Genomic DNA, 24,429 nt, shown 5'->3' with positions numbered 1-24,429 from the left:
GTTTTCCATCATTGAAATAATATAAATATTCACATAAGAAAAGGTATATGAAAGCAGAATGCTGTGGTGGCATTTGCTGGTATAGTACAGAGAACTGATCCTGAACTGATCAATACAATTTGAATGATTGCAAGATCCTCTCATGTATTAAGCTAATACCCTAATCTACCCTTTGCCTTGCACTGGAAACAGAACGAAGCTGTTATTCACATCTGTGTGTCTGTGCAAAGGGAGAAGGGAAGGCTTGGTGCAACACATGACATTTTTTATTTTGATTGATTTTTCAGTATGAGCCTATTAAAGGCTCAGAATAAACCGAGATCAGCTAACTATTTTTGCTGCCGTCAGGCCAGTGGGGAGCAGTGCAGCGGCTCCTGTACGGCCACGTAGCCCCGGGAACAGCCACGGTGTCCCCACCCGAGCGGGTCAGTAGTCGCAAAAGGACCAGGACATACAGGTGGCATCCTGCCGAAGTAGTGGCAAGGTACCCGCGGTCAGATCCTGATCGTTCCTCGCACGCACCCGAGCGGCCCCAAAACGGGAGAGTGCACGGAGACACCACGGGGCTCCCAGCTCTGGTGCGAGCGGCATTCCAGCTTCCACAGGGTATTCCACGTCGTGAACTGCCCATCCGGGTACCTCGGAAACGCCTTCTTCCCGGCTTACAGCTTCTTCTTAATGGACTGACGAGCTCCTCCATTCCTCGTCGTGTGGCTCCCCGCGGGCAGCAGCGCCAACCCCGCGAAGGCTCCGGGCGGGGCTCGGGGAAAAGCAGCGCCCGCCCCGCGGAGGCTCCGGCGGGGCCCGGGCAGAGGCAGCTGCGGCCAGGCCGCTCCAGCCCCGCGGCGGGCGGGCCCTGCTCCCCGCTCCCGCCCGGCCGGGCTGGGCGGGGCGGGCGCCTCCTTCCTGTTTCCGCTCGGAATCCCGGAGCCCTCCAGGGCCGCGGTACCGCGGGGCAGCGGCGGGCGGGGGGCGGCCCCGGGAGCGCGGCTCGGGCGGGGGGCGCCGGCGGCGGGGGGCATCGCCGCCCCCTCACGGCCCGTGTGTTCTCTCCGCAGGGAGCTCGGCTCGCCCTTCCGCCGCTCGGCAGGCCCGGAGGGTGCCCGGGGCCGCAGGTGAGGCGGTGCCGGCCGGGGCGGGGCGGGAGGCACGGAGGGAGGCGGGCGAGGCGTTGGCCAGGGAGGCGCGCCGGGGCCGGCACCGCTGCGGTGGGCTTGGCTGCCCGACTGCCGCCAGTTCAGTACCCAAAGCACTGCCGGGGCTCCCTCGCCTCCTCTGTAGTGAAACCTACAGAGAGGTAAACCAGCGAGACTGCCTTTCCTTCACTTCCAGAGAACCGCAAACCGCACTTTTTTTTTCCATTTAGCAGTGTATTCTTGGTAGCATTTGCAGCTCTGTTGGATTAAATGCCTAATTATTCTATAAGCACTGAACTTTAACGTAGGGTCAGTGCTTTGTATTATACTTTCACATACTATGCACTGCTTTTAATTTCCAGCAAAAATGATCTTGTCCTTTGATAGTGAACAATGACAACTTCTATTAAAATCAGAGAATCGTTAGGGGTGGAAGGGACCTCTGGGGATCATCAGTCCAACCGAACTGCCAAGGCAGGGTCACCTAGAGCAGGTGACACAGGAACCTGTCGAAGTGGGTTTTGAATATCTCCAGAGGGAGACTCCATGTCCTCTCTGAGCAACCTGTTCCAGTGCTCAGCCACCCTCAATATAAAGTAGTTCTTCCTCACGTGAAGGTGTAATTTCTTGCATTTGGTTCTTGTGTATGTGTGCTTTATTTTTCTGAGTACTCGGAAATTATTTTTTTTATTATTCCACAGGGTTTTCCCAATAGCAAAACAGAAAAGATGTTCGATATTAAGGCTTGGGCTGAATACATCGTGGAGTGGGCTGCCAAGGACCCCTATGGCTTTCTCACAACCGTGATCTTGGCCCTCACGCCGCTGTTTGTAATTAGTGCAGCGCTGTCATGGAAGCTTGCAAAAATGATTGAGGCCAGGGAACGAGAGCAAAAGAAGAAACAGAAACGCCAGGAGAACATTGCAAAGGCCAAACGAACAAAGAAGGATTAAATGGGCAAAAATGGCCTTTCCTGTGCAAGTAATCCACTTTTTAAATGAAATACTTCTACATTTTGTGTTGTAACTGTCCTTTGATACTTGATCCTGTTATTTCTTGAAGTATGAAATTTAATACTTCAGTGTATTTTTTTTTCCTGCTGATTTGTGTTAAAATTTGCCCAAGTGACACTTGTTAGAGTCACTACATTTACTACTTGTATTCTAGTGGAGATTGCTTTTCTAAATTCGCATGTTAAATTAAAAAATTAACCTGTTGGGTGGCTCTGGAGGTAGATTATTTTTTTTTTCTCTTAGCCAAGCTATGATTTAACAAGTGTCTTAAAATTGTCAAATGTAGGGGAAAATGTGAATAATAAACTGGATTACAGAAATGTAAGTTTTGGCATACCTTGAGAAGAGCTGTAGAGACAAGCTAGCTGTAGCATTAGATAGCAGACATGACTGATTTTTTTTAAGGTCACCGCGTATGGCTGTGTGTGTGCCCATAGTGGCTGCTGCAGTGTCTTTGATGGTGGTGCTTGTCTGCAGAAATAATGTACCTGAGCTTTTCCTGTTTCCTGAACTACCAGCCATCAACAGCCTTTGACTTCAGCCCAGGTTCTAGGAAACTGATTGCTTGTTCTTATTAGCTTCATTTCTCTTAAGGCACTCATGTTCTATAAAATGCAGTAGTACTATGTTGTTTGGTCTTCCCTAACAATCACCTGAACGCTCCACCTGTAACTGATTTGCTTTTACCTTCATAAACTCTTTATGCCTCAAAGAATAGCGTAAGTGGAGTGAGACCAAAGACCCAGGTGGCCTAGTGTTTTTCTCCCAGAGACCTACAGCAGATGGCTGTGCAAGGATGATGCACAAGCTGGTGACAGTAGTTCTGCTTGCTAACCTTCTGGCTACCTTTGATTTAAGACTGGAGTTTAGGTGGGATTTTTGTTCTTATGGCCCTTGAAACTCGGCTGCCTTACAGCTTGCAAGATGCTGAAATAGTCAAAAAAGTCAGGTTTGTGTTGCAAATGCATCAAAATTATTTAACCTTATTTCCAATTCATCTCTTCTTAACAGAACGGATTAATTTTTCAAAGCCTAATTTCTAATAATAGTCTGTGGTGGCCGAGCTTGTAGCAGTCATTAAAATTTTACATTTTGTGTATTTCTGAACAGCAGCACGGAGTTGTGCATTCTAGCAGCTACTCTTTGATCAGGTTTAAAAATAAAACCTTAAAATAATACCATTGTTCAAATGAAGAGAGACCTATAGAGCTGGCTGACACCAAGGGGGATCAGAAGTGGGGAGTCTAACTGAAATTACTTTAAGTAAATGTGAAGTTGATCCCATTTCAATTTTGTTGGTGAAAGCTAGCATTATTAGAATACGACATTTGGGCTTTTTATAAATATGTGAGATTAAGTCTCCATGTTTTGTATGAAGTGTTGTCAAATATGTATGTGTTCCACCTTTGATACCTACATAGCTTGAAACACAGGGAGGAGAACTGATGAGGGATACACTCCGTAAATAAATTTGATACTTTTTGAAAAAAATTGTGTGGTCTCTATTTTTATTTGAAGTTCTCAAATATCATCTCTAAGGAAATAATCTGCACATTTCATCTATCTAAACTGATCCATGGCCAAAATGATCTAATCATCTAGGGAAGTCCATGGATACACCAGGAATAAAACTAATTTTTTTTTTTTTTAATATTCATGACAGTCCCTTGTCCCACACCCAGTGTTATTTTCCAGGAGGTTTATCAAATAATTCTAGCTTCTATTATAACAGTTTTATGTTGTTTAACTGATTTTACCCTGTGCAGATTGCTGTCTGCACATCAAACATTATTGAAATACGTTGACTGGTTTTTAAGTTACAAGAACATCTCTACGATGAGTACAGTGCGTAATCAGTGCAGTGTCATAGTGATTCCTGTTAATGAAATCAACTTTTCTGTCTGCTTGCCAACGGAAAGGACACTGGCACTGCCAAGGGATTTATTTTGAAGAAACATCTTGGCCAAGGTTTGGGAGAATGTAAGTGTACTAACTACAATGTTTACATCAAGAACAGTTTTCAAAGAAAAAGCCAATTTAGACTTTACGAAAATTTAGATAGTCTTTTAACTGTGAATTCAAGAGTAACCTGTTGAACAGCAACTGTCAAAACCAAACTTAGTTACACATCCTGTTTTTCACTAAACCGAAACATTTTACAATACTTTGTCATGATTCAGCCAATTCAAATAGTTCTGCAAAAAAACCCACAACTGCTTTAATATTACTTTATTGCACTTTTGTATATAACAGCTGTGTATGTTCTCTGTTAAAACATTTATCCATTAGCAGTATCTGTCCATTAAATTGCTTATTTACTTTGACTACTACCAGTGCCTGGTGGCATCCAGGCCCCTGGCTGGAAGGTATTAGCAGTGCTTGTGGGGTCTTGTGAGGGCTCCTTCTTTCCATAGTAAGGGGCAGATGCGTGGCCTTTAACCTGAGTATGACTTGGTTCAGCAACAAGTCCTTCCTCATATTCCTTGGCCTGAAGCAGCTTATCCTTTTCAGATACATCCTTGACTTTCTGTTTCATTTCTTCTCTATAATTTTCATTCCTAAGAATCTCCTAAGAACACAGTAGAAAGATAATTAGGTAAGTCAGAAGCAAATGCAATACACAGTGTTCCAATAAAACATTTTAAACAGTCATTGCTTTTCTTAATGTTATAACCTGCATTTTCAGGTATTTAAGTAAAATAAAATGTGTCAAAATTAATTGGTTTCCCACAACTGCAAATTCAACCCTATTTTAGAATGTTCTTAATGTCTGGATCATCTTGTTGAAGCAAAACTGCATTGTAGTGTCCACTTTGCTATTCTGTTGGAGCAAAAAGAAGAAATTAAGAAATTAAATACAGTCATCAATAAATGTGAAAATACATTGAAAACAATAATACTTCTTGCATTGTTTCCTATATAGGAGTTGGTACGTACAGGTATTTATCATTTGTATCTCTTAGTGTAATTCACTATGCCTGTGGTGTTAGGTATCTGTGCCTCAGGGCACAGTTTTGGGAGAAACAGATGTGCAACCTTTGGGGTCTTACTAGTGCAAGATTAAAAAATAAATAATTAAAATCATAAAATCACAGATTGGTCAGGTTGGAAGATAGTGCAGTGGGTCATTTGGTCCAGCCTCATTCAACCTCCATGCTCCAGCAGGGTCATCCCAGAGCACATGGCACAGGACTGTCCAGATGGTGCTTGATTATTTCCAGTAAGGAAGACTCTTCAACCTCTCAGGTCAATCTGTTACAGTCCTTGGTCAACCCCACAGTAAAGAAGTTCTTCATGTTCAGGTGGAACTCCTGTGCATCAGTTTCTGCCCATTGCCTCTTGTCCTGTTGCTTGGCACCACTAAGCAGAGCTTTGCTCCATCCTCTTGTCACCCTCCCGACAGATACTGATAGACATTGATCAGGTCCCCTCTCAGCCATCTCTTCTCCGCTTTTCCTCAGTCCCCTCAGCCTTTCCGTGCAGGAGAGACACTCCAGTGGCTAATCAACTTCGTTGCCCTCTGCTGGACCTGCTCCAGGAGCTCCATGCCTCTCTTGTCCTGAGGAGCCCAGAACCAGGTGAGGTTCTCACCCATGGCTGAGTACAGGCACAGGATCACCTCCCTCCACCTGCTGGCAATGGTCTTCCTAGTGCCCTCCAGGATCCCACTGGCCTCCCTGGCCACCAGACACTCTGCTGGCTCATGGACAGCTTGTTGTCCACCAGGACCCCCAGGTCCTTCTCTGCAGAGCTGCCCCCCAGCAGGTCAGCCCCAGCCTGTGCTGGTGCCTGGGCTTGTTCTTCCCCAGGTGCAGGACCTGGCATTTACCTTTGCTGAATTTCAGTTCAGGTTCCTCTCTGCCCATCTCTCCAACCTGTTGAGGTCCTTCTGAAGGGCTGCACAGCACTCCGGGGCATCAGCCACTGCTCCCGGGTTTGTGTCAGCAGCAAACTTGCTGAGGAGGCATTTGTCCCTTCATCCAAGTCACTGGTGATAAGTTAAACAATACTGGGCCCAGTACTGAACCTTGGGGGGCACCACCAGTGACAGACCTTCAGCTGAATCCTGTGCTACTGACAATCCTTTGGGTTCTGCCATTCAGCCAGTTCTCAATCCACCTCACTGTCCACTCATCCAGTCCACACCCCTTGAGTTTTCCTACAAGGATGTTGTGAGAGACAGTGTCAAAAGCCTTGCTGAAGTTGAGGTCCCACTGCTCTCCAGGGAGTTGTTTCATCATAAGAGTCATTCAGGTTGGTCAAGCTTGATTTATCTGCAGTGAATCCATGCTGACTACTCCTGATCACCTTCCAGTCATCCATGTAGATAGAGATGGCCTCCAGAATGAAGAAAAAGGCTGAATTCTTTTCTCCAGATTACAAGTATATGGGAAGAGTTAAGGAGAAACTATGCTAGTACCCTTTTCCATGAGCAGAAGACCATGACATTATTTTAGGAATTTACGTGTTAAAATACATGTGATACCACCAAGAGTTGAAATAGCAATTATGAATACCTAAGAATGCTTTAAAAGACAGTATTTAAAGTATTTAAAGAAAACCTTATACAGTGGGTTGACCATGGCTGGATGCCAGATGTCCACCAAAGCTTGTCACTCCCCTCCACAGCTGGACAGGGCAGAGAAAATATAATGAAGAGTTAACAAGATAAGGACTATGAGAAATCACACACCAAAATATTGTAACAGGCAAAACAGACTCAATACTATCACAGGATGATGAGAAATAAAATAAGATCTTAAAATCACCTTCCCCCTACTGCTCCCTCCTTCCCAGCTCTGTCTCCTTCCCCTAGCAAGCACAGGGAGACAGGGAATGGGGGTTATGGTCAGTTCATCACGTGTTCCTGGCGTTGCTCAGGGAGAGGAGTCCTTCTCCTGTACCACCATGGGATCCTGCCCATGGGAGACAGTTCACCATGAACTTCCATGAGTCCATCTCATGAGCAACAGTCCTCCCCAAACTGCTCCAGTGTACGTTTCTTCCACGGGGTACAATCCTTCAGGCACAGCCTGCCCCAGTGTGGGTCCCCCACAGGGTCACAAGTCCTACCAGGAAACCTGCTCCAGCATGGGCTCCTCTCCATGGGTCTGCAGGTCCCTGCCAGGACCCTGCTCCAGCACAGGCCTCCCATGGGGTCACAGCCTCCTCTCAGGCATCCACCTGCTCCAGCATGGGTCTCCTCCCTTGTGGATCTCCATGGGCTCAGGGGCACAGCTGCCTTACCATGGTCTGCACCACGGGCTGCAGGGGAACCTCAGCTCTGGTGCCTGGAGCACCTCCTGCCCCTCCTTCTGCACTGACCTGGCTGTCTGCAGGGCTCTTCCTCTCACATACTGTCACCCTGCTTTTCTCTGAGCACAGTTACAACTCCACAAAACTTTAAGTCTTCTTAAATATATCATCAGAGAGGCGTTACCACCATTTCCGATGGGCCCAGCCTTGACCAGAGCCACAGACATCCTGGAGCTGGCTGGGACTGTCTCTGCCCGACATGGAGGAAGCTTTTGGCAGCTTCTCACAGAAGCCACCCCTGCAGCTGCCCCACTACCAAAACCTGGCCATACAAACCCAATATACCTTATCTTAGAGGTACCACGGAAAATAACTCCTTAATTCTTAGTTGCCTCTGTACTTAAATTCACAGATACGCAGAGCAATGGCAGAACACTTCACACAGGAATATTGAATGGAATTACACAATACACAAACGACTTTGCAAACTGAAGAGGGGTGAAAATTCTCACATGCTCAAATAGAAATATTGCTAAGCATAACAAGTTCAAGTTTTCAACAGTCAGTATAGCAAAACCTCTTTGTGGCATTTCTCAATTCTATCCTTGTTTACCACATGTCTATGTAAATCCACCATGACCTTATTGATTTCAAGTGGATTACTCCTGTGGTGCTTGTATTAAACCACTACAAAGAAACAAGGTCAAATACCTTTGTGATAACTGAAGACCACATCATCGTCTCTGCTAAAACAACAGGAAATTATTTATTAAACAAACATAATTTCCTTACTGTGAACAGCTGTTATTAATTTAAAATCTCTTCAAGTGATTACTTCAACATGAAGTTATCATAGTCAGGTAAGAGAAGCTGTAACCAAACTCCAGATGCTCCAAGTCCATTTTAAATGTTGATATATAATTGTTCTCTGGTTTTCAGACTCAAGTAAGGCTCTTTTAATCAGCTTTCTGTGGACAGAGTATAGCTGTGATATAGTAAAATAAAAAAGTAGATCTTAAAAAAAAAAGAAAAACATAAGAAATGATCTTTATCAGTAAATGCAGAAAAAAACCCCAAACTGAAGTGACTTACTCATAATTTTCTATACATTTCATACCAGGACAAAAATTTTTCAACTATGAAGTATCTGTAGATATCCATTTTTGGCAATAAATTCATGCCACTAACATGTACACTGAAATCACTGGGATCCTGTGCTCAAATTAAAGAAAATATGAATTGGAAATACTGGGTCAATTGGCATGTTAGAAAAATTGGGTCAAATAGATTCTCACTTTGAGACTCCACTGCTAACCAATCCTTTACTTTGATTTGCTACAAAAAGTAACTGAGGCCTAAAAGTTTGTTTGTTTGTGGGTTTTTTAAGTTCCATTGTCAGGTTCAGAACACTTATCTTCTATCCTCCTCCAAGATGAATCACAGTATTTTATAAGATGGCTATCTTCACTATAAATTGCCCCCCAGTAAGTTTTCTGCTAAAATATAAGTACGTGAACATGTAATGTGCGCTGACCATTAAGGGAAATACAGAGTCTTTCTATCCAACCTAGAGAACATAATATCTACCAGACAGCTGCAGTTTTCTGAGGATTAGCTTGTTCTTCCAACACTGTCTTTTTGTACAAGTAAATGATATAAGCCCTTTGAACCAGCAGTTCTCTGGAAGTACATGGCATATTAAGAGTATCAGAAAGGTCCTTCAACACTTTTATTAACAGAGAAATCTCAGAACTGGGGTTATGCTGCAAAACTAAAAAAACAAAAAATGCCTTAAGATATCCAGCCACATTTTCAAACAGTTGAAATCCCTACATGCAGGGGTTCACTCTGAAATGCATCAGGTCCCAGCATACATTACCCATGAATAGGATACACATGATATGCCAAAAGCTAGGTCCAACTACATGTTCTACAGTTTATTTTTAGGTGAAAAGTAAAACAAGGTATTTTACTCACTGCAGGTTGTCCAGCTTTGGTGATTATTTTAAGTTGTATGAGGTTTTTAACACTTCTAACATTTGGAGCTGCATGTCTTCCCTCCTCAGGAAGGCAGAGTTTAAGAAAGTGATGTCTAAGGTTTTCTTGAAGAACATTATTATTAAGGAAATACCAAAGCAGCCCTTTGTGGAGTTTGAGGCAGCTGCTTTTCATCCAGAAACTGCTGACTTCTGCATATAATCTGACATCTTAGTATTGGTAACAGCTGCATGATCAAAGAATGAAAGATGGCCTGCTCATACTAGCAACACAGCTTAAGACATGTTGCTGTCTTCCAAGGGTGTTTCTGCAGAAGTCATTGGGCTGTATTTCCTGCCACTGGCATGAAATTTTCACTTTTGTTGCAAACTATGTATTTTTCAAAGCTCTCACGTAACTCTGGCAGCTGAGTTGTATCACAAAGTCACTTCTGCAGCATGGAAATTGTATTCACCTCCACTCCATACAAGGAGAAAAAGTTAGACAAAGGATTCTAGATGCCTACAAGACTGTACTGGAATACCCACTTTGTAGGGTCAACATTTGGAATGCAGTGTTCTTTTCTTCGTAAAGACTCCCACATTGTAACTTCTTTCCACTTCCTGAATAAGCTAGTAGCCTTACAGAATGAATAGAATTAGTTCCTCCTGGAAGGAAAACGTCATGAATACAAAAGAGGGTTATCCAGACTCACTCATTCCTTCAGGTGGGGTCTAGCTCAGTAGTGACCAATCTTTGCTGGACCCCTGTTGCTATACTTCTCCACAGGCAAACAATGGTACGGAATGCCTTCTATCCTGCAGCACCTGCTGAACCGCACAGCCTGAGGAACCACTCCTCCCCTACTCTTACTCCTTCACTGTATCCCCCTCGGCCCTCAAGCCAGCCGTCAGTAACGCCAACACTTGCCTCCCACAGAGCATTTTCAAACTTCTGAGCGCAAAGCTGGGAATGGAGCACTATGGATGCAGGTGGCTAGACATGCAGTACCAATGTACAGTGCCTAAGGGGGGTGATTTAAAGGTTATTTTAACAGATTGGCACTTTCCAGAAGGTTTTCTAAAGACACTAGACCTAACCCTTCAATTACATGGGTTTTATTTATTAGTAATTTTGAGAAAAAAAAAATCACATTTCATTTCATATAGGTTTGTATATTGATAAATTAGAAATAAATAGCTTCTTTATGTTGTCTTAGAAACTATTTCAACTTCCCGAGTTATCTTTAAATACATATGTTGAAATACTCATAATTTCACTTGATTTGAATAGGGTTAGCTAGTTACTGTTTGATGCCAGAACTGAGAAACAGCTGGACAGATTAATGATCTTTGAACTGTAGACGGTGCATATTCATAGAATACTTGCATTTTGTGTCTAGATTGAATCATGAATGAACTTGAACTTAGAATGCTGCCTGTAAAAATTCATACCTACAAATTGACAAAAATTTAAAAAATAACAAATGGAATTTAAAAAATAGTTTTAGCATAGTATTAAAAAGGTTGATTGTTGTAAGACAATTTAAAATGTCAGAATCTTTCTTCATTGTCAAATTAACTAAAACTCTGGCAAAATGCTAGAAGTTAAGCTGTATCACCATTTTTTAGAATATCACCAAACTAGTTAACTAAACTTCATTTTCCAGTTTGACAAGTTAAATAAGCAAGATGAAATAATTGGCTATTACATCATATTTCAAAAGTAGGAGGCAGAGAGCAGACCTCATCTTTGGGAAGCACTGAATGTTCTGATCTAGGGCAGGTCTTGATAACTCAGCAACTGAACATGATCTTAGCAGTACCAGCTTGGGAATGAGAAATAATGTGGTAAATGAAAGGCTGTCACTGCATGGCAAAAACAGCGGAGCAGTTTGAAATAGAAGACCTTACCTGGATTAGCTAAAATACTTACTTAAATCAAACACTGACTCAACTGACTGCTAATTTTGTAAAGAACATACACTAAATATCTTTGGTCAATCAACAAACGTTAATCAAATCAATGTAAGATTTGCTTTATGCAGGTTCAGGTTTTGAGCAAATCTCTGATCAGTTGCAATATCTAGTTTCAAATGCAGTACTAATACCACATTACTACCAAGACAAATCAGTTAAATACTAATTCTAACTCACAGTAATTTTTGTTTAAATTCAATCTGCAGGCAAGCAGTGCTAAATACTGTAGTACTACTTATGAACTACAGAATCTCTGGCATGAGCTGACATAGTTTCTAGGGCACCACAGTGTAACACGTGTTTGGCAAGAACACATATCAAGAGGCAAAAGAAAGAGACACTGGACTATAAAGCATATCACAAACACGTGGAGACAGTAGGAGTTTGTGCCTGAATTATTTTTATAATTCTGCAAAGATATTTGTCCAGATCTACACACATATTCAAGATCACCAATGAAACTGTGTAGAAGCAGCAAAAACCACAAACTAGCCTGGCACCACTGCACTCTGCCCTGAATAAAGGGCAATGCATAGCCCCAATCCCCACAAAGCAAACAAGGAACTGTAGCTGTGACTCAGTTTCAGTACATATGATGTACTCTGTACCAGCCCTTTTCCTGGTACACTTCACTTTGCCCTCCACCCCCACCCAGCTGTGCTGTCAGTGAATTAGGACACAGAGCCAGTGCTCCATGCGTTCCCTCCCACATGGACAGGAACGGAAGAGCAGCAGCAGCTCTTTGCTCTGCAGCCTTAGAATCTGCAGCATGGGCAACCTGGTAGCAATGGGACAAATTGGTGCCCCAATATTCCTCTGTGGAGGTTGACAAGCACTTATATTTCAACCCTGAAGAGAAATCTAAAACAAACAGGAGGAAAAAAATCTAAAAGATGATGGCTTCTGCAAATGCTCAATTTGGTTTTTTTTTTATTGACTTCTATGACTACTCCCTTCTATTTAAGGTCTTTGTATCTAAGTTCTTTATATCGTCAAGTTTTTCTGCCCTTTTGAACTGAATAATAATCCTCTCTGGAATCAAGTGTAATTTACTATGCAAAATGCTATTTAGTGCAACCTAAGTTATTTGAATATGGCCCAAATCCTGGTTGTGATTCTGGACAACAACAGTTGGAAATATTTTGCTCAGTGACATGTTTATCCCTCTGCTTTTAAAATATTTTTTCCTCAAATGGTAAATCATACTGTGCAGCTTTTGGTGGCTTCAGGAGTAAATTACTCATGTGCTAAGCCCTAGTCTCTATGTAAGAATGTACAATCTCCCTGTCAGTGTTCTCATTTTACAACTTCTCAACTGAAGCATCTGAAAGCAGACAGAGGCAGAACTGTAACATGCAATCCCAACAGTGTCAAACAAAGCATTTTTCTAAACTGCATTCCATTCTCCTGAAAGGAATGCGAATTCCGAGTAAACTAATAACTGAACCTACTTTTGATCATGCCATCTCTCAAATAATACTTACGATCAAACAAATGGGGAGAGTGGTATGCATTGTGGGAACTAAATAGAATTTAATTTCAATGTAATTATTCAGGGGGTGGGAGGAAGAAACCTTATGCTTATTACAACTCACTGAAGTATGTTTTTTCCTCCCTTGACAAGGAGTTTGTCAAAACAGATAATTATGGAAATCCTAGAAATAGTTTGAAAGAATGGAGGCGTCATCACAGAATTTTTTTTAACATTTCACTTTCTATCCAACTGTGCAATTCAGAACCCACTGAAATTTATTACTGTGTAACAAGTACATACTGCATGAGAAAAGCAGTCATTTACTGTGGTTTTCAATTTCAAACTATTTTCAGGATCTTGATGCAAATTAAAGGAACATGCAATTCTACTCTACTTCCCATGAAATATTAATATAACACACACATGCATACAGAGCAACAAAGAGGTTTCAGTTCAAACTGAGATTTGTGGTTGTGCAGCCCAGTGTGTGCTACAGAGGAAGCAGTGTCTGTATCAACAGGGAAGTGCTATCTAGTACAAAGATCTGTGTACACACGGATGTGTTACTATAGGTTCACATCTATCACTCGCAGGATACCACATCGGTGGGTTCAGAGATAAACCACATTTCTCTCCATACCAGTTTCTCTCAGCATCGCCATAATTGCAAGTCTCCTCATTAGTTTCCTGACACCCCAAGAAAATCTGTAACTCTATTTCTATCTCCATTCTACAGACATGGTCTTAAACAGTGCCAAGTATCTCAGATACCTTTGAACCTCAGGACATTGTCAGAAGTAGTGTGTACCTATAAGATCTGTTATAGGACAAAATAAGGGTTAGATTTCTAAATACATTCAGATACCTTGTGTTATAGATTGCAGAATTCTTTATAAGCCTCTACAAATCTGATGCCCTCTGAAACAAGAAAAAAAATCAAATATAAGTTAGGTACAGAAAGGCCTGAAGAGACAAGGTTTCCTCCCTGTCTTCCATGAGCATCTTTTCTTTCCTTTCCAAACAAGATGTGAAAAATCCAAAATATAAAAATGCCATGTTTAAAGTCAATAGAGAAGTCTGTAGTCAGAAGGAGAAAAGAGCATATGCAAGACATCACATTTACATTTACTTTACAAATTTTTGGAAGACCGGTACAGAAGGTGGACTATGGCTCAAAGAATGGAAGGGAATAGCCTCTTAAAGAAATAATTTGCACGGATGAAGCATCCTTTCTATAAAATAACCGCTGTATCTCAAGACAATTTTTCTTAACAAATTTTGACAACATGAAAGCTTAGCAGGTAAACTAATATGCATGTAAAGTGATAAATTATTAAATCTGCTTCTACAAAATGCTTTTGATTAAAATTATTTTAATATTAGCAGCCTTTAAAACATTTTAATTAATTTAAAACTGTAAGGTCCCTAGACAATCACACATTTCCTATTTGCCAAAACACTTGCTACATACATCTAGTTTTCTCTATACATAATAAAGAACTGTATTAATCAACCTAGTTATTCATCACTTGTTAAACTGGTTAAAATACAATTTAGAACTGCTCAGGAATAAAGGTAATGATTTTCCTCAGCCAACCATATATGATCATTCTTAATATACACATAAAGGGGCAGATGACAGGATGCTACAGTACAGCAAAAATATACATATTCAAGCACAGACTCTCACGTTTTATTAAGGAGTATATGTACTATACACATACTGTACACATGCTTAGACAGGGCGAAGGCATGATCCAGAATTCTATATCAAGACAGATTTCCTGATTACCATAGGAACAGAGTATGTTTAAGCAGAACATAAGAAACAACTTGATCTGCATTAATTTGTCAGGTTATCACCCTTATCACAACTGAGTTGAGACTTGGCATATTTCCAACTGTAAAAAAAATCAAAAGGCAACCAACTGTTAACCAGTATCCCAGAAGATGGCTTTAAAACCTTCCAGCACTAACATTCCTTATGTAACTGGCTAGGTTAGAAATAACCAAGGTGATGAGCAGCATTCATGAGTTATGTCTGGCCAGACACAGAAGTCCAAGTGACTTCCTTCAAAAATGGGGAAAAAGGGATGGGGGCACAAGGAGGAAAGAAACCATTAGGGATGTGGTACAACTAACACTGCACAAATTGACTTGGAGTATTCTTCCATAAAAAAAAAAAGAGAGAGAGAAACTAAAGAAAGAGAGAGGTAAAGCAACTTCTTCTGAGCTAAAGTGAAAGATTTATAATGGAAACAAGCAAACAAACAAAATAAGATCAGTTAGGTGTTTGTGGAAGAATGAATGGCCTGAATACAAAACATGATCAAGTCTCAAGAAAATCATCAACAGATTTAGCTGGTGTCATGACCCAACTACTCTGACCACTGGTGAGGCAGAACAACTCACATTTGTTCTCAGTTAAATGACTGACATGTCCTGATGATTATGAATGACATTTTATTAGCCTACAGTATTTACCAAACCATTGGTTCCCAACACATGGTCATCAGTGCCATCAGTAAGATCCAGCTGCTTTGTGAAGCTGTATCTCTCCAGTATTTTCAATTAAAAATTTATCATAGACCTCATTGTGAAACCTGGTAGCCTGAGCAGCTTGACAACCTCTATGATCAATAGCCAAGAGCTCAATCAAAGATCAGACAGACAAATATAAAACCCTCAAATATAAGATTCAAAAAGGGATGGTAGGCTAACAGAAGTGGAACAGAAATTTTAATAAGGTTTAACATATGTCATTTGATATTATAAAGAAAAAAGAAGTGAAGGGGAAAGGACAGGAAAGAAAGGAAAACCATCCAAAAAAGTAGTTTTACAGACTGCAAAGGTAGGAACATAAGCACAGCTCCAGAAACTTATGCTTTAGGAACTTTAGGGTTGTTACAGTATGTTGAGAGCAAAGTGTCATTAAAGCAAAAATGCAAAACTTGTGGGCTTTACCTCCTTTTTCAGAAATAGTCTGGTCTCACAAGAAATACATGAAAGAACAAGGAGATTTGTTATACAGGGTTCCAACATGGAATATGCCACAAATACTCCCTTTTTTCATAGCTGTCAAACAGCAGTTTACCGTACCATCTTTACTGTTAAAAGGGGAATATAATACGGAATAACAGCCAGTAAAGTTTCTGTAGCTAAAACACTAAAGCAAATCAGCCCTACAAATAGGGACCAAACAATATGCTATATGCACTTCACTGATATAATTATATTTATAATGATATGGTGATATAAGGGTTTGTGCCAGTTTCAAATTAGGAGAAAAGTAGATCGTACATAGTGTCCCACACTATTCTCTGTAATACAGAGAAAAAAATTAGGCTTCACTATCACATCTTAAAAATATGACTGGAGCACTCTTTTCACAATATTAGCAAGAATTTTTAACATACATATATTTGAACAACTTTTTCTTACACAGGAAAATACCTATTTAGAGATTACTTGAAAAGGTAACTATTTTCAAATTCCTAGGTTATCACTTCTGCTCTGTGATAAGGTCAATGCACAGCCCTGCAGGTAAAGTACCTTGCTTCTAAATTATTTTTCAGATCTATTACCTCATGAATCTGAAAATATAAGCAGTCCTGTAACTCTGAATGCACCATTAGTCCCAGCAATCTTTCACTCTCCATAAATTGCTTTTTCTGGAAGGTAAAATATTTAGAACACTATTGTTCCACAGTTCTCTCACCTGTGGAGAATTGCTCCCTATTTCAAAAATGAACCAACATCTCTAGCGCCAGGAGGAGCTTTATTGCACCAATTCCAGACCCAAGGCTGCCTGCCTTGGAGCAGGTTTACCTCAGAGCACCTATCACAGCAGCCTTGCTCACAGAAATGATAGAACAAAAACCAAGACACCTCCCATCTTCAGGTATCACATTAATTGGTAATTTCAACAATAAAGCTTGTTTTCATACAGTTGGTATAAGCCAGAAGTAATTATAATGAGGTCAGTCCAAACTTAGATGGAACAACTGTTTCATGACTCTGCGTAAGTAACTAGATTGGGGAGGGAAGGGAAAAAATTAAAAACAAACAAACAAACAAACCAACCAAACAAAAAAACCCAACTCACATTTAGTACTTCCCTGAATAGCTTTTAGGATAAATTTAACTTCAACTTCTTTCATTCACAGGTGTATTATAGCCCTTACTGTCTCTATAGACTCAGTGGCAAGTGGGAAAAATGGGCAGAGAGAATTAGTTGAAAGCTGTATGTTGTGTGGGAGCTTGTTTCAATGAGTTACAGTTTGTCAGCATAAGCTGACAAGCTTCTTGAGGTCATCTCAACACACAGGAATTCAGGACAACTTTTCACAGGCCAGGATGTTCCAGAAGATCTCAGTGACGAAATAGCTGGAGATGCCAACATATCTTCACTGAACGTGACACAGTTAGTTCTGATGCAAGTCAGGTATCTGCCTCCGTGGGTGTCATTTTGAATCTTCTGCAGCAAACAGTGTCTTATCTTCTCTCTCATTCCTAGCTGGTGCTTAAGCAACTTGCAGTAGAAATGCTGGGCAAGTCATGTATGTGTGCATGCATTTGCATACACAGATCAGCAGCCAAACTTGTTTGCAAACTCTTTACAAACTCATCAGCATGGAAGACACTGTTGGACATTTCTCTGCTTTCTCTTATGGAAAAAGACATAGTTGTAACTCCCCCACCTTATTAGCACTCTAAAATGTTAGTGCAATTGGTTTTCCTGTTTTGTTGAATCCACTGGCAGCTGGGTTTGAAACCTATGTTTTAGTACCAACCACCATGAAAAAAACCTTGCATTAATTAAAAAGTCATAGCAGTAATTTAAGAACTTGTTTAATTGAAGAGACTTTTCAATGCTTATGATCATCTTAAAGAACCTACATATACCATCTTAAAAGAATTCACACAGATAATGACTAATGAATAATGGAGTTTATATTTCCACTTATTTTCCTTTTTTCTAAGTGTTAAGATACCTAGCCAGTGTGTATTTTCATCAATTAGGCAAGGAACATACTAAATTCTCCCCACAAGTGACAGATTACTGCACAGATGAGTCCACTGTAAATTAATTACAACAATTGAAAATTTAAAGACATTTAATCTCACCTCAATGGTGGGTGGATCTTCTCTCTTTTTTCTTATCCATGCTGGAAAAAAAAATCAAATGGATTATTTCAAAGATCACAAACAGTATCAAAACTCAAAATTATTATGAATTTGTAAAAGAAAGCAAATATTTATGAAAAAATTATAATAGAACTTGCCACAACCTGGCAAGCCATGTAATTTCCCAGAATGTCAGCACAAGACGTTATTTCCAGTTTCAATACTCAGTCTTTAGAGAAGGAAGAGGTAGGGGATGGTGTCAGCTCTGTGTGAAGACCTTGGGCACAGTTTACATATCACCTTGGCTGTCAAAACAGGGCTTAAAAAGCAGGGTTTATGGCACAGGTTTATTGTTGAGCTTGCAATACAGCTTTGAGGTATACCCTAAGAAAATGACGAGTTGACCAATGAAAAGTAAGAACAGCCTTAGACCACTATGGAGAAAAAGGATTCTTACAGGCTTCAGGCTTTCTTAAAGCTGAAAGCACTTTATGTTACTACGAGGTAGAATTCCTTTACGGGTATGAAAGGTACAGGACCTGACTGAGAGATTGCAGAGCCTGGACTGAAGCACATCCTGTGGCTCTGGTGGATTATCCACTTCATGGAGGGGCAAGTACTGTGCCTAGGGGAAGGATCCCTCCATTTCAGTCAATTCATGCTGGAAAAGACAGCAGAGGAATGGAGGAATGAAAGCAGAACATTTGTCCTGTGGCTCAGGTTTTCTGAACAAAATCTGTAGACAGATGCCCACTCCCATCACTAACACTGCTGTTAGCTGGGACTGTTGGGAGGCAGCAATATAGAGACTCCATTGCAGATGCTGACAGGTGTCACTTTGTATTGACGATGAATTAAAGGAGAGAGCTCCAACTATTACATTATTACATTATTTAGAGGAATTATCTGACACCACTTTTTAGAAATACCACTACTGTAGCATTTTTTCATGCCTTTTCAATTCACACAATTGGTAGGTACTTGGTCGGATACTTCAATGACATTTGTCTTTTCTGCTCATATTTTTCAAATTAATTAGCAGCAGAATACAAGTAGCCAGTAATGAACAGAATGACAAACATACGGAAAGCCACTTCCAAGTGCTGAGGACACAGCAAGATGTTATTTCATATGTTTGCTTTGATAATTAAGATTTTTGTTACTATGCTTGAAAATTATACCAAAAATAACATTTTGCTATAACCCACTCAAATTCCTGGCCTCACCTGTAGCCGTCTATAAAGTTCCAGAAATGCTTAAAGAAGGAACTCTTCCAAATTTTAATTTTCTAATACCATCTGTGCTGTATTTTGAGGGGAACCAGGGAATGATTTAGACTAGTCTAAGACACTAAAATCTGCACGGAGTCATAATATCATCTCACTTCTGAAAATACAATTACATAGAAGGTGAAACACTAACACCATGGCTTCAGCAGCATTATGCAAGTTGTTTTAGGGAGAATAGCTTCCAATTAACATATGAACAAAGGGAGACACAGCTTGGAATTTATTTAGCAAGGATGGGCACTGGTTAATGGTAAAGTTTAATGGTAAAATACTTGTAAAGATATGAAGCAAGGTAATACTTTTGGTTCTTGCCTATCAGATGCTACTTCCTGAAAAGATGTACTTTTAAATATCTTTCTCAAACTACTTTTCTTAAAAGCAGTCCCTGCCAACTCTTCTCAGAAGCCCTAACAAAGAATAGATCCAAATTTGCCACTGTGGACAAGTGACAGAACTATGAGCAGTCAACATCACCCTTCCTGTAAGTTTTATGTCAGTGGAAAGAAAAACAGCCCCTTAAGGTAATTCAAAATACAACTAAGTGACTTTCTATTAAATCTACAGAATTATAGGATTTATAGAACTACATGTACCTGTAGTACTTACAAGCATTTAAATTTTACAAAGATTTCAAAGTGCAAAATCTGGAAATACCAGAGACTAAACTGAGACTGCCACTTCTCAGCTGGCAGCCTTGCAGACACTCTGTAAAAAAACCAACAATTTTATTGAAGAAAATCTTACCACATAAGCCTTTCCTCCTGACAGAAGTTACCTATGTCCATACGTAGCAACAGCTTCAGAATACTGAAATACTTAGCAACATCATTCAGAAAAAAGCAAAAAAATAGTAGAGGTTTCAGGTATGTATACCAGACACTAAACAGTAAAAGATACAGCTGGAGAAAAAAACCAGGAAAGATAGTACTTCAAAATGTCTCATAGAAATTAAAGCTTTAAACCATGAAAATTTAACAGATTACTTTCAACAAAATATCATCTTCTACCTTGCCATGCCTTGCTTCTGACCTATGGAAGGATAGTACCCCTGTTTTCAATCCCACAACTCTCAGCATGTAAAAATTGATTTACTTTTTTTGAAATTGCCAGTATTTTCTTAGAACACCCGCTGCATTTTAAACTTCAGATGACTACAACAACTGATCCCTAAAGAAAAAATATGAAATACTACAAAAATTAAACTGCAGTTAAAAAGCATTGCTGAAATATAAACGTTACAATAGATTTTCTTTCCAGAGCACCTGTGACTTTTAGCAGTTATTTGACTAATGATTTTCAGATGAATGGAATAATTCTAGTAAAAGATTTTATCATTTAATTATCTAGCTCGTTTAACAAGCTGCAAACAAAACAGTGAAGGGTAACACAATAACACATGTCCTGTGAACAGAGGCTGTGAAGTCAGAAGCATTACACAACACATTTTCATTCATTAACTGAACTCACTACCAACACTCAAAAGCAACGAAACAAACCTTAATTTAGGAAGATTTCTCATAGCAAACATTCCATAATAAAATTGTATTTAAATACATAAGTAATATACACAGTTTTAACATTGTGCTCTTTTTCTTTCCAGTTTTAACAACACTCGAATGCATGGTTTTATAAGAGTTATCAACCTTCCTTTTTTTCTAATAAATGTCAGGAGTCCAAATCTTTTTCAGCTTAACGGTACATAAAACTTGTTGGCACAAACAATGATACTATTTTCTGAATTACTACAAGGAAATAATTTTAATATCTCTAATGAACTGCATAAGAAAGTCATTATTTAATGAAAGATTTCTTCACTGTCATGTGGCTGAGGGAGAAATACAGTAAGAAAATGTACTAAAATCTTTTTATATCCATATGATGAAGTTAGTTAGATTTAACATTATCATATTCCTCTGTGCAAATCCACTTCTTAAATACTCTTCATAAAGCTCAAGATGCAATACAAGATTAAATGCAAAGAAAACATCATCTGAACTCAGTATATTTTAGCATACTGCAGTTTAGCATCTAATAGTTTTATCAGTCTTTCAAAAGCAGTACATTTTACTAATAATTCACCTGACCACTCCTTAATCTTTGGGTTATCCCAAAGAATGGGAGGACTCATATATTTAATTCTCACCATTTTTCATGTGGTTCTCTTTGAGATAGGGAAATTCTTAAAAGACTTTCAAATCTTTGATTTTTAAGTTATCAATAAAATTTTGAGCACCCAACACACAGTTCAGAAAAGCACCAGCACCTTATAACTCACGTGTAAGAGAAATTCATGGTAGTAAAGGAAAAATGAAGGTGTACAAAAATATAACCAATTTTCTACTGAGTTAGCACTTGCTTTAATAAAATCCAAGTAAATAATATATTGAAGTTTAGATATTTTGCATTCTCTTTGGAAAATATATCCATGTAAACAATTGAGTAAAGAAAAAGCTCTTGCACCTTTCTTTATGATCAGCATTACACCTTTGGTGAACGCACTTTTAAATTACTGAACAGCTTTATACCACAGTCAAATATTTGTTGATGGAAAGAAGGTAAGCAGGTGCTTTATTTCATTTTATTTGAACAACGTATGCACACATGCATATACTTAATTAAAAGTTGATAGTTATAGCTGGGGAAAATTTCTACACGACATTCCCATTCCCCAAGCTAACAAAACAAAATGCCTTCACCACTGTCATCCAAGATGTTTTAAACCTGGCAGAGAAGGTAACACATATGTACCTCTGCAACCAAAACAGCTCCCCTGCCCTGCAGAGCTTTGACAAAATGAATCATTGCCTCCATTTAAAACTGCTGTTTCTAATTCTATCTGGATGTATTCATCTTAATTCCACCTTTGTCTGAAAGGAATTTTGCAAGTAAGCTGGACATTTCCTAACCTGAGATATTTGCATTCTTTCATCAGCACTTATTTGCATTCTTATTAGTAACACTGATAACACACTGCCAATGACCATAAAAGTGAACATGCAAATTAAGACTCCTGGTAATCTCTAAATGTTACCAAGAAAAAGAAAAGAGAGATTAAGAGTAGATGGCAATAATACACAGCATGAAGCACGCCATCTCCTGAATCCTTGTGGTATGTAAAATTACCCATCTCCCTTCATGAGCACTTATTGACATGTCCTGAGGAGGTAAATTACACGTTCTTCAGTAGGTGAACATTCAGAACTAAAATGCTATCTGTTGGTGCATCCATACTGCCTGAGAAAAAGTAGGCACTCCCACTTTGAAGCAAAATATAAGAGACTTCACCTAAACAAAACCAGGCAATATTTGTATTATACATATGGATTGCATTCTAAATTCAAAACTATAGTACAACAGGAAATACACTTTTGGATTTTTAAAAATAAAATTAATTGAATTTTATGTGTACAAAGGGCTAACACTAAGGGATTCTATTTTAGTTTTACAAAAGCCTTAATGGACATTTCAGAACTTTCATAAAATTCACAGGTCTGAGAATGTAGATAATTTAATCCCACAGAGTGCTTAAAACATCTTTAGGATGAAATTTCCAGACAAGTCCTTCAGGAGTAAACCCTTGGCCCTGTATTCAGTAAGCTCCCAGGATCAGTACACAAATACCCTTTCCAGAGTCAAAGAAACAGCTTGCACAGATTAAGTCTATGGTCTGAAAGATGCTTTATAGGTTTCTACTTGGTCTCCTTTACCTTATTACATGTTTAAAACTTGATAAACACAGCACCAGAATCAGTTCCTTAGGCTAACAGCTATCCAAATTGAATGTCTTAGGTATAGAATCAGATTTAACTTGAACCCTCTTCCACTTTCACTATAGCCTGTTCCTGCTCCTTACACTGTTCTTTGTCCCTGGTTTTGTGAAAGTTCTCCTCAGATAAGTAATGCCTGTAAGTATTTCCAGGGACGGTAATTTTATTAATTTTGGTCACAAGAGGTTTCCTTTTCTAGTCATACAGTCAGTCATACAGTTAGGTAGGGTAACTAAGAAAGGGGAAGGGTGCTGGGATGACTGCTTTTAAATCAGGTGGCCATTAAGAATTGTCCACAAGTAAAAATACCTGAGTCCTGGCAGAACAAAGACAGGTAAAAGCAGCTCTCTACAGGTCCCAAGAAAAGAAGAGGAAACAGACTCTTCAGCACAGTTCTAAAAGTGAAACCCTGAGAGGGATAGAAAGGAGAGCCAGCCAAAACTTAAGCAGAGGCCATGGATGTCAAAGTACATACACAGGGTTTGGAGAGGAAGCCCCTGGAGATGTAAGCTTGTGCCCAACAGATTCCAAGAGCAAAGCGCAAACAAAGTAAGGAATATTAAATAAGCTTCTAACCTTATATTCATCTTTTACTGTTCAGAGGAAACAGCAAGTATTTCCTTCTGCAAAGTCTCAGTCTATTTGCTGGAATGATCAGCATCCATAACAGCACAAATTATAACATGAACACCCACAGAAAGAATGTACTGGGAAATTTTCAAGAGTCTGGACAGAAGATAGAAAGTTCAGCACAGGTCCTTTGGGCCTGGGAAACTTCTAGACCAATCCTAAGGAAGAAAAAATTGGGACAGAAATGTAATGAGCCTTTCAGCAAAGAGTGGCTAAAAATCTTGAATTAAACTGTTCTTACTCAGATAACTGGCTTCTGTAGTATTATTTGAACTACCTACACTTTCCATTCCTTCTCATTTTTAACTCATTGAGAATTTTTTTTTTTAGAAGAGGCAAAAAAGAAGTAGTGATGAATTGAAATTCAGAGCATCCTACATCCCTAACTCACACCCCAACATGTAGCAAAGACATAACAGTTCTTCAAACAGCTTCTATATCCACAGCAGAAGGACCAGTTTTAGCTTTTTAAAACTCTACATCTACAAAAGCATTTCCAAAGGTTAGACTAGCACTGGACAAAAAAATACAGGTTAACCTTTTTTCTGGAATTCCCACCTTTACCTCTCAGAAGCATACACTACACACCCATTCTGCACTGGGGAAAAAAGCATGCATGATTCCTATCTTTCTAGAGAAATGCAGTACTGTTGTGGTTGAGGAATGGTACTGCCCAATTTGGTTCTCACACAAAAGCTCCCCAAACCACACTGTCACCCGCTTGCCCCTTCTCGCCTCCTTTTCCACCCTTCCCCACTGAGGGTGGCTGGGGTAGAGGATG

At 39.7% G+C, this 24,429-nt stretch overlaps 2 protein-coding genes across 2 annotated transcripts in view; one reads left to right on the top strand and one right to left on the bottom strand.

Moving 5' to 3' along the window:
* Window positions 1–696: 696 nt before the first annotated feature.
* SMIM15 (small integral membrane protein 15) lies at window positions 697–3,618 on the top strand. Its single transcript, XM_069001331.1, has 3 exons — window positions 697–945; window positions 1,059–1,115; window positions 1,838–3,618. Exon 3 carries the CDS (start codon window positions 1,865–1,867, stop codon window positions 2,087–2,089), a length of 225 nt encoding a protein of 74 aa, XP_068857432.1. The 5' UTR covers window positions 697–945; window positions 1,059–1,115; window positions 1,838–1,864; the 3' UTR covers window positions 2,090–3,618.
* Window positions 3,619–4,363: 745 nt separating this feature from the next.
* The window catches only part of NDUFAF2 (NADH:ubiquinone oxidoreductase complex assembly factor 2), a 64,376-nt gene continuing 44,310 nt past the window's right edge, over window positions 4,364–24,429 (bottom strand). The window contains exons 3-4 of the mRNA XM_069001330.1: window positions 17,963–18,003; window positions 4,364–4,718 (exon numbers count right to left, since the gene is read on the bottom strand). Coding sequence (XP_068857431.1) covers window positions 4,461–4,718; window positions 17,963–18,003 — 299 coding nt within the window. The 3' untranslated portion in view covers window positions 4,364–4,460. The remainder of the gene's footprint in view (window positions 4,719–17,962; window positions 18,004–24,429) is intronic.

Source organism: Aphelocoma coerulescens (assembly GCF_041296385.1).
Source record: "Aphelocoma coerulescens isolate FSJ_1873_10779 chromosome Z unlocalized genomic scaffold, UR_Acoe_1.0 ChrZ, whole genome shotgun sequence".
Lineage (NCBI taxonomy): Eukaryota > Metazoa > Chordata > Aves > Passeriformes > Corvidae > Aphelocoma > Aphelocoma coerulescens.
The sequence above is the reverse complement of the archived record's forward strand: the minus strand, read 5'-3'. Positions and strand labels throughout refer to the sequence as shown.

Excerpts from the sequence above, each read along its gene's own strand:
- SMIM15 (XM_069001331.1), top strand. The coding sequence starts at position 1,865 with ATGTTCGATATTAAGGCTTGGGCTGAATACATCGTGGAGTGGGCTGCC.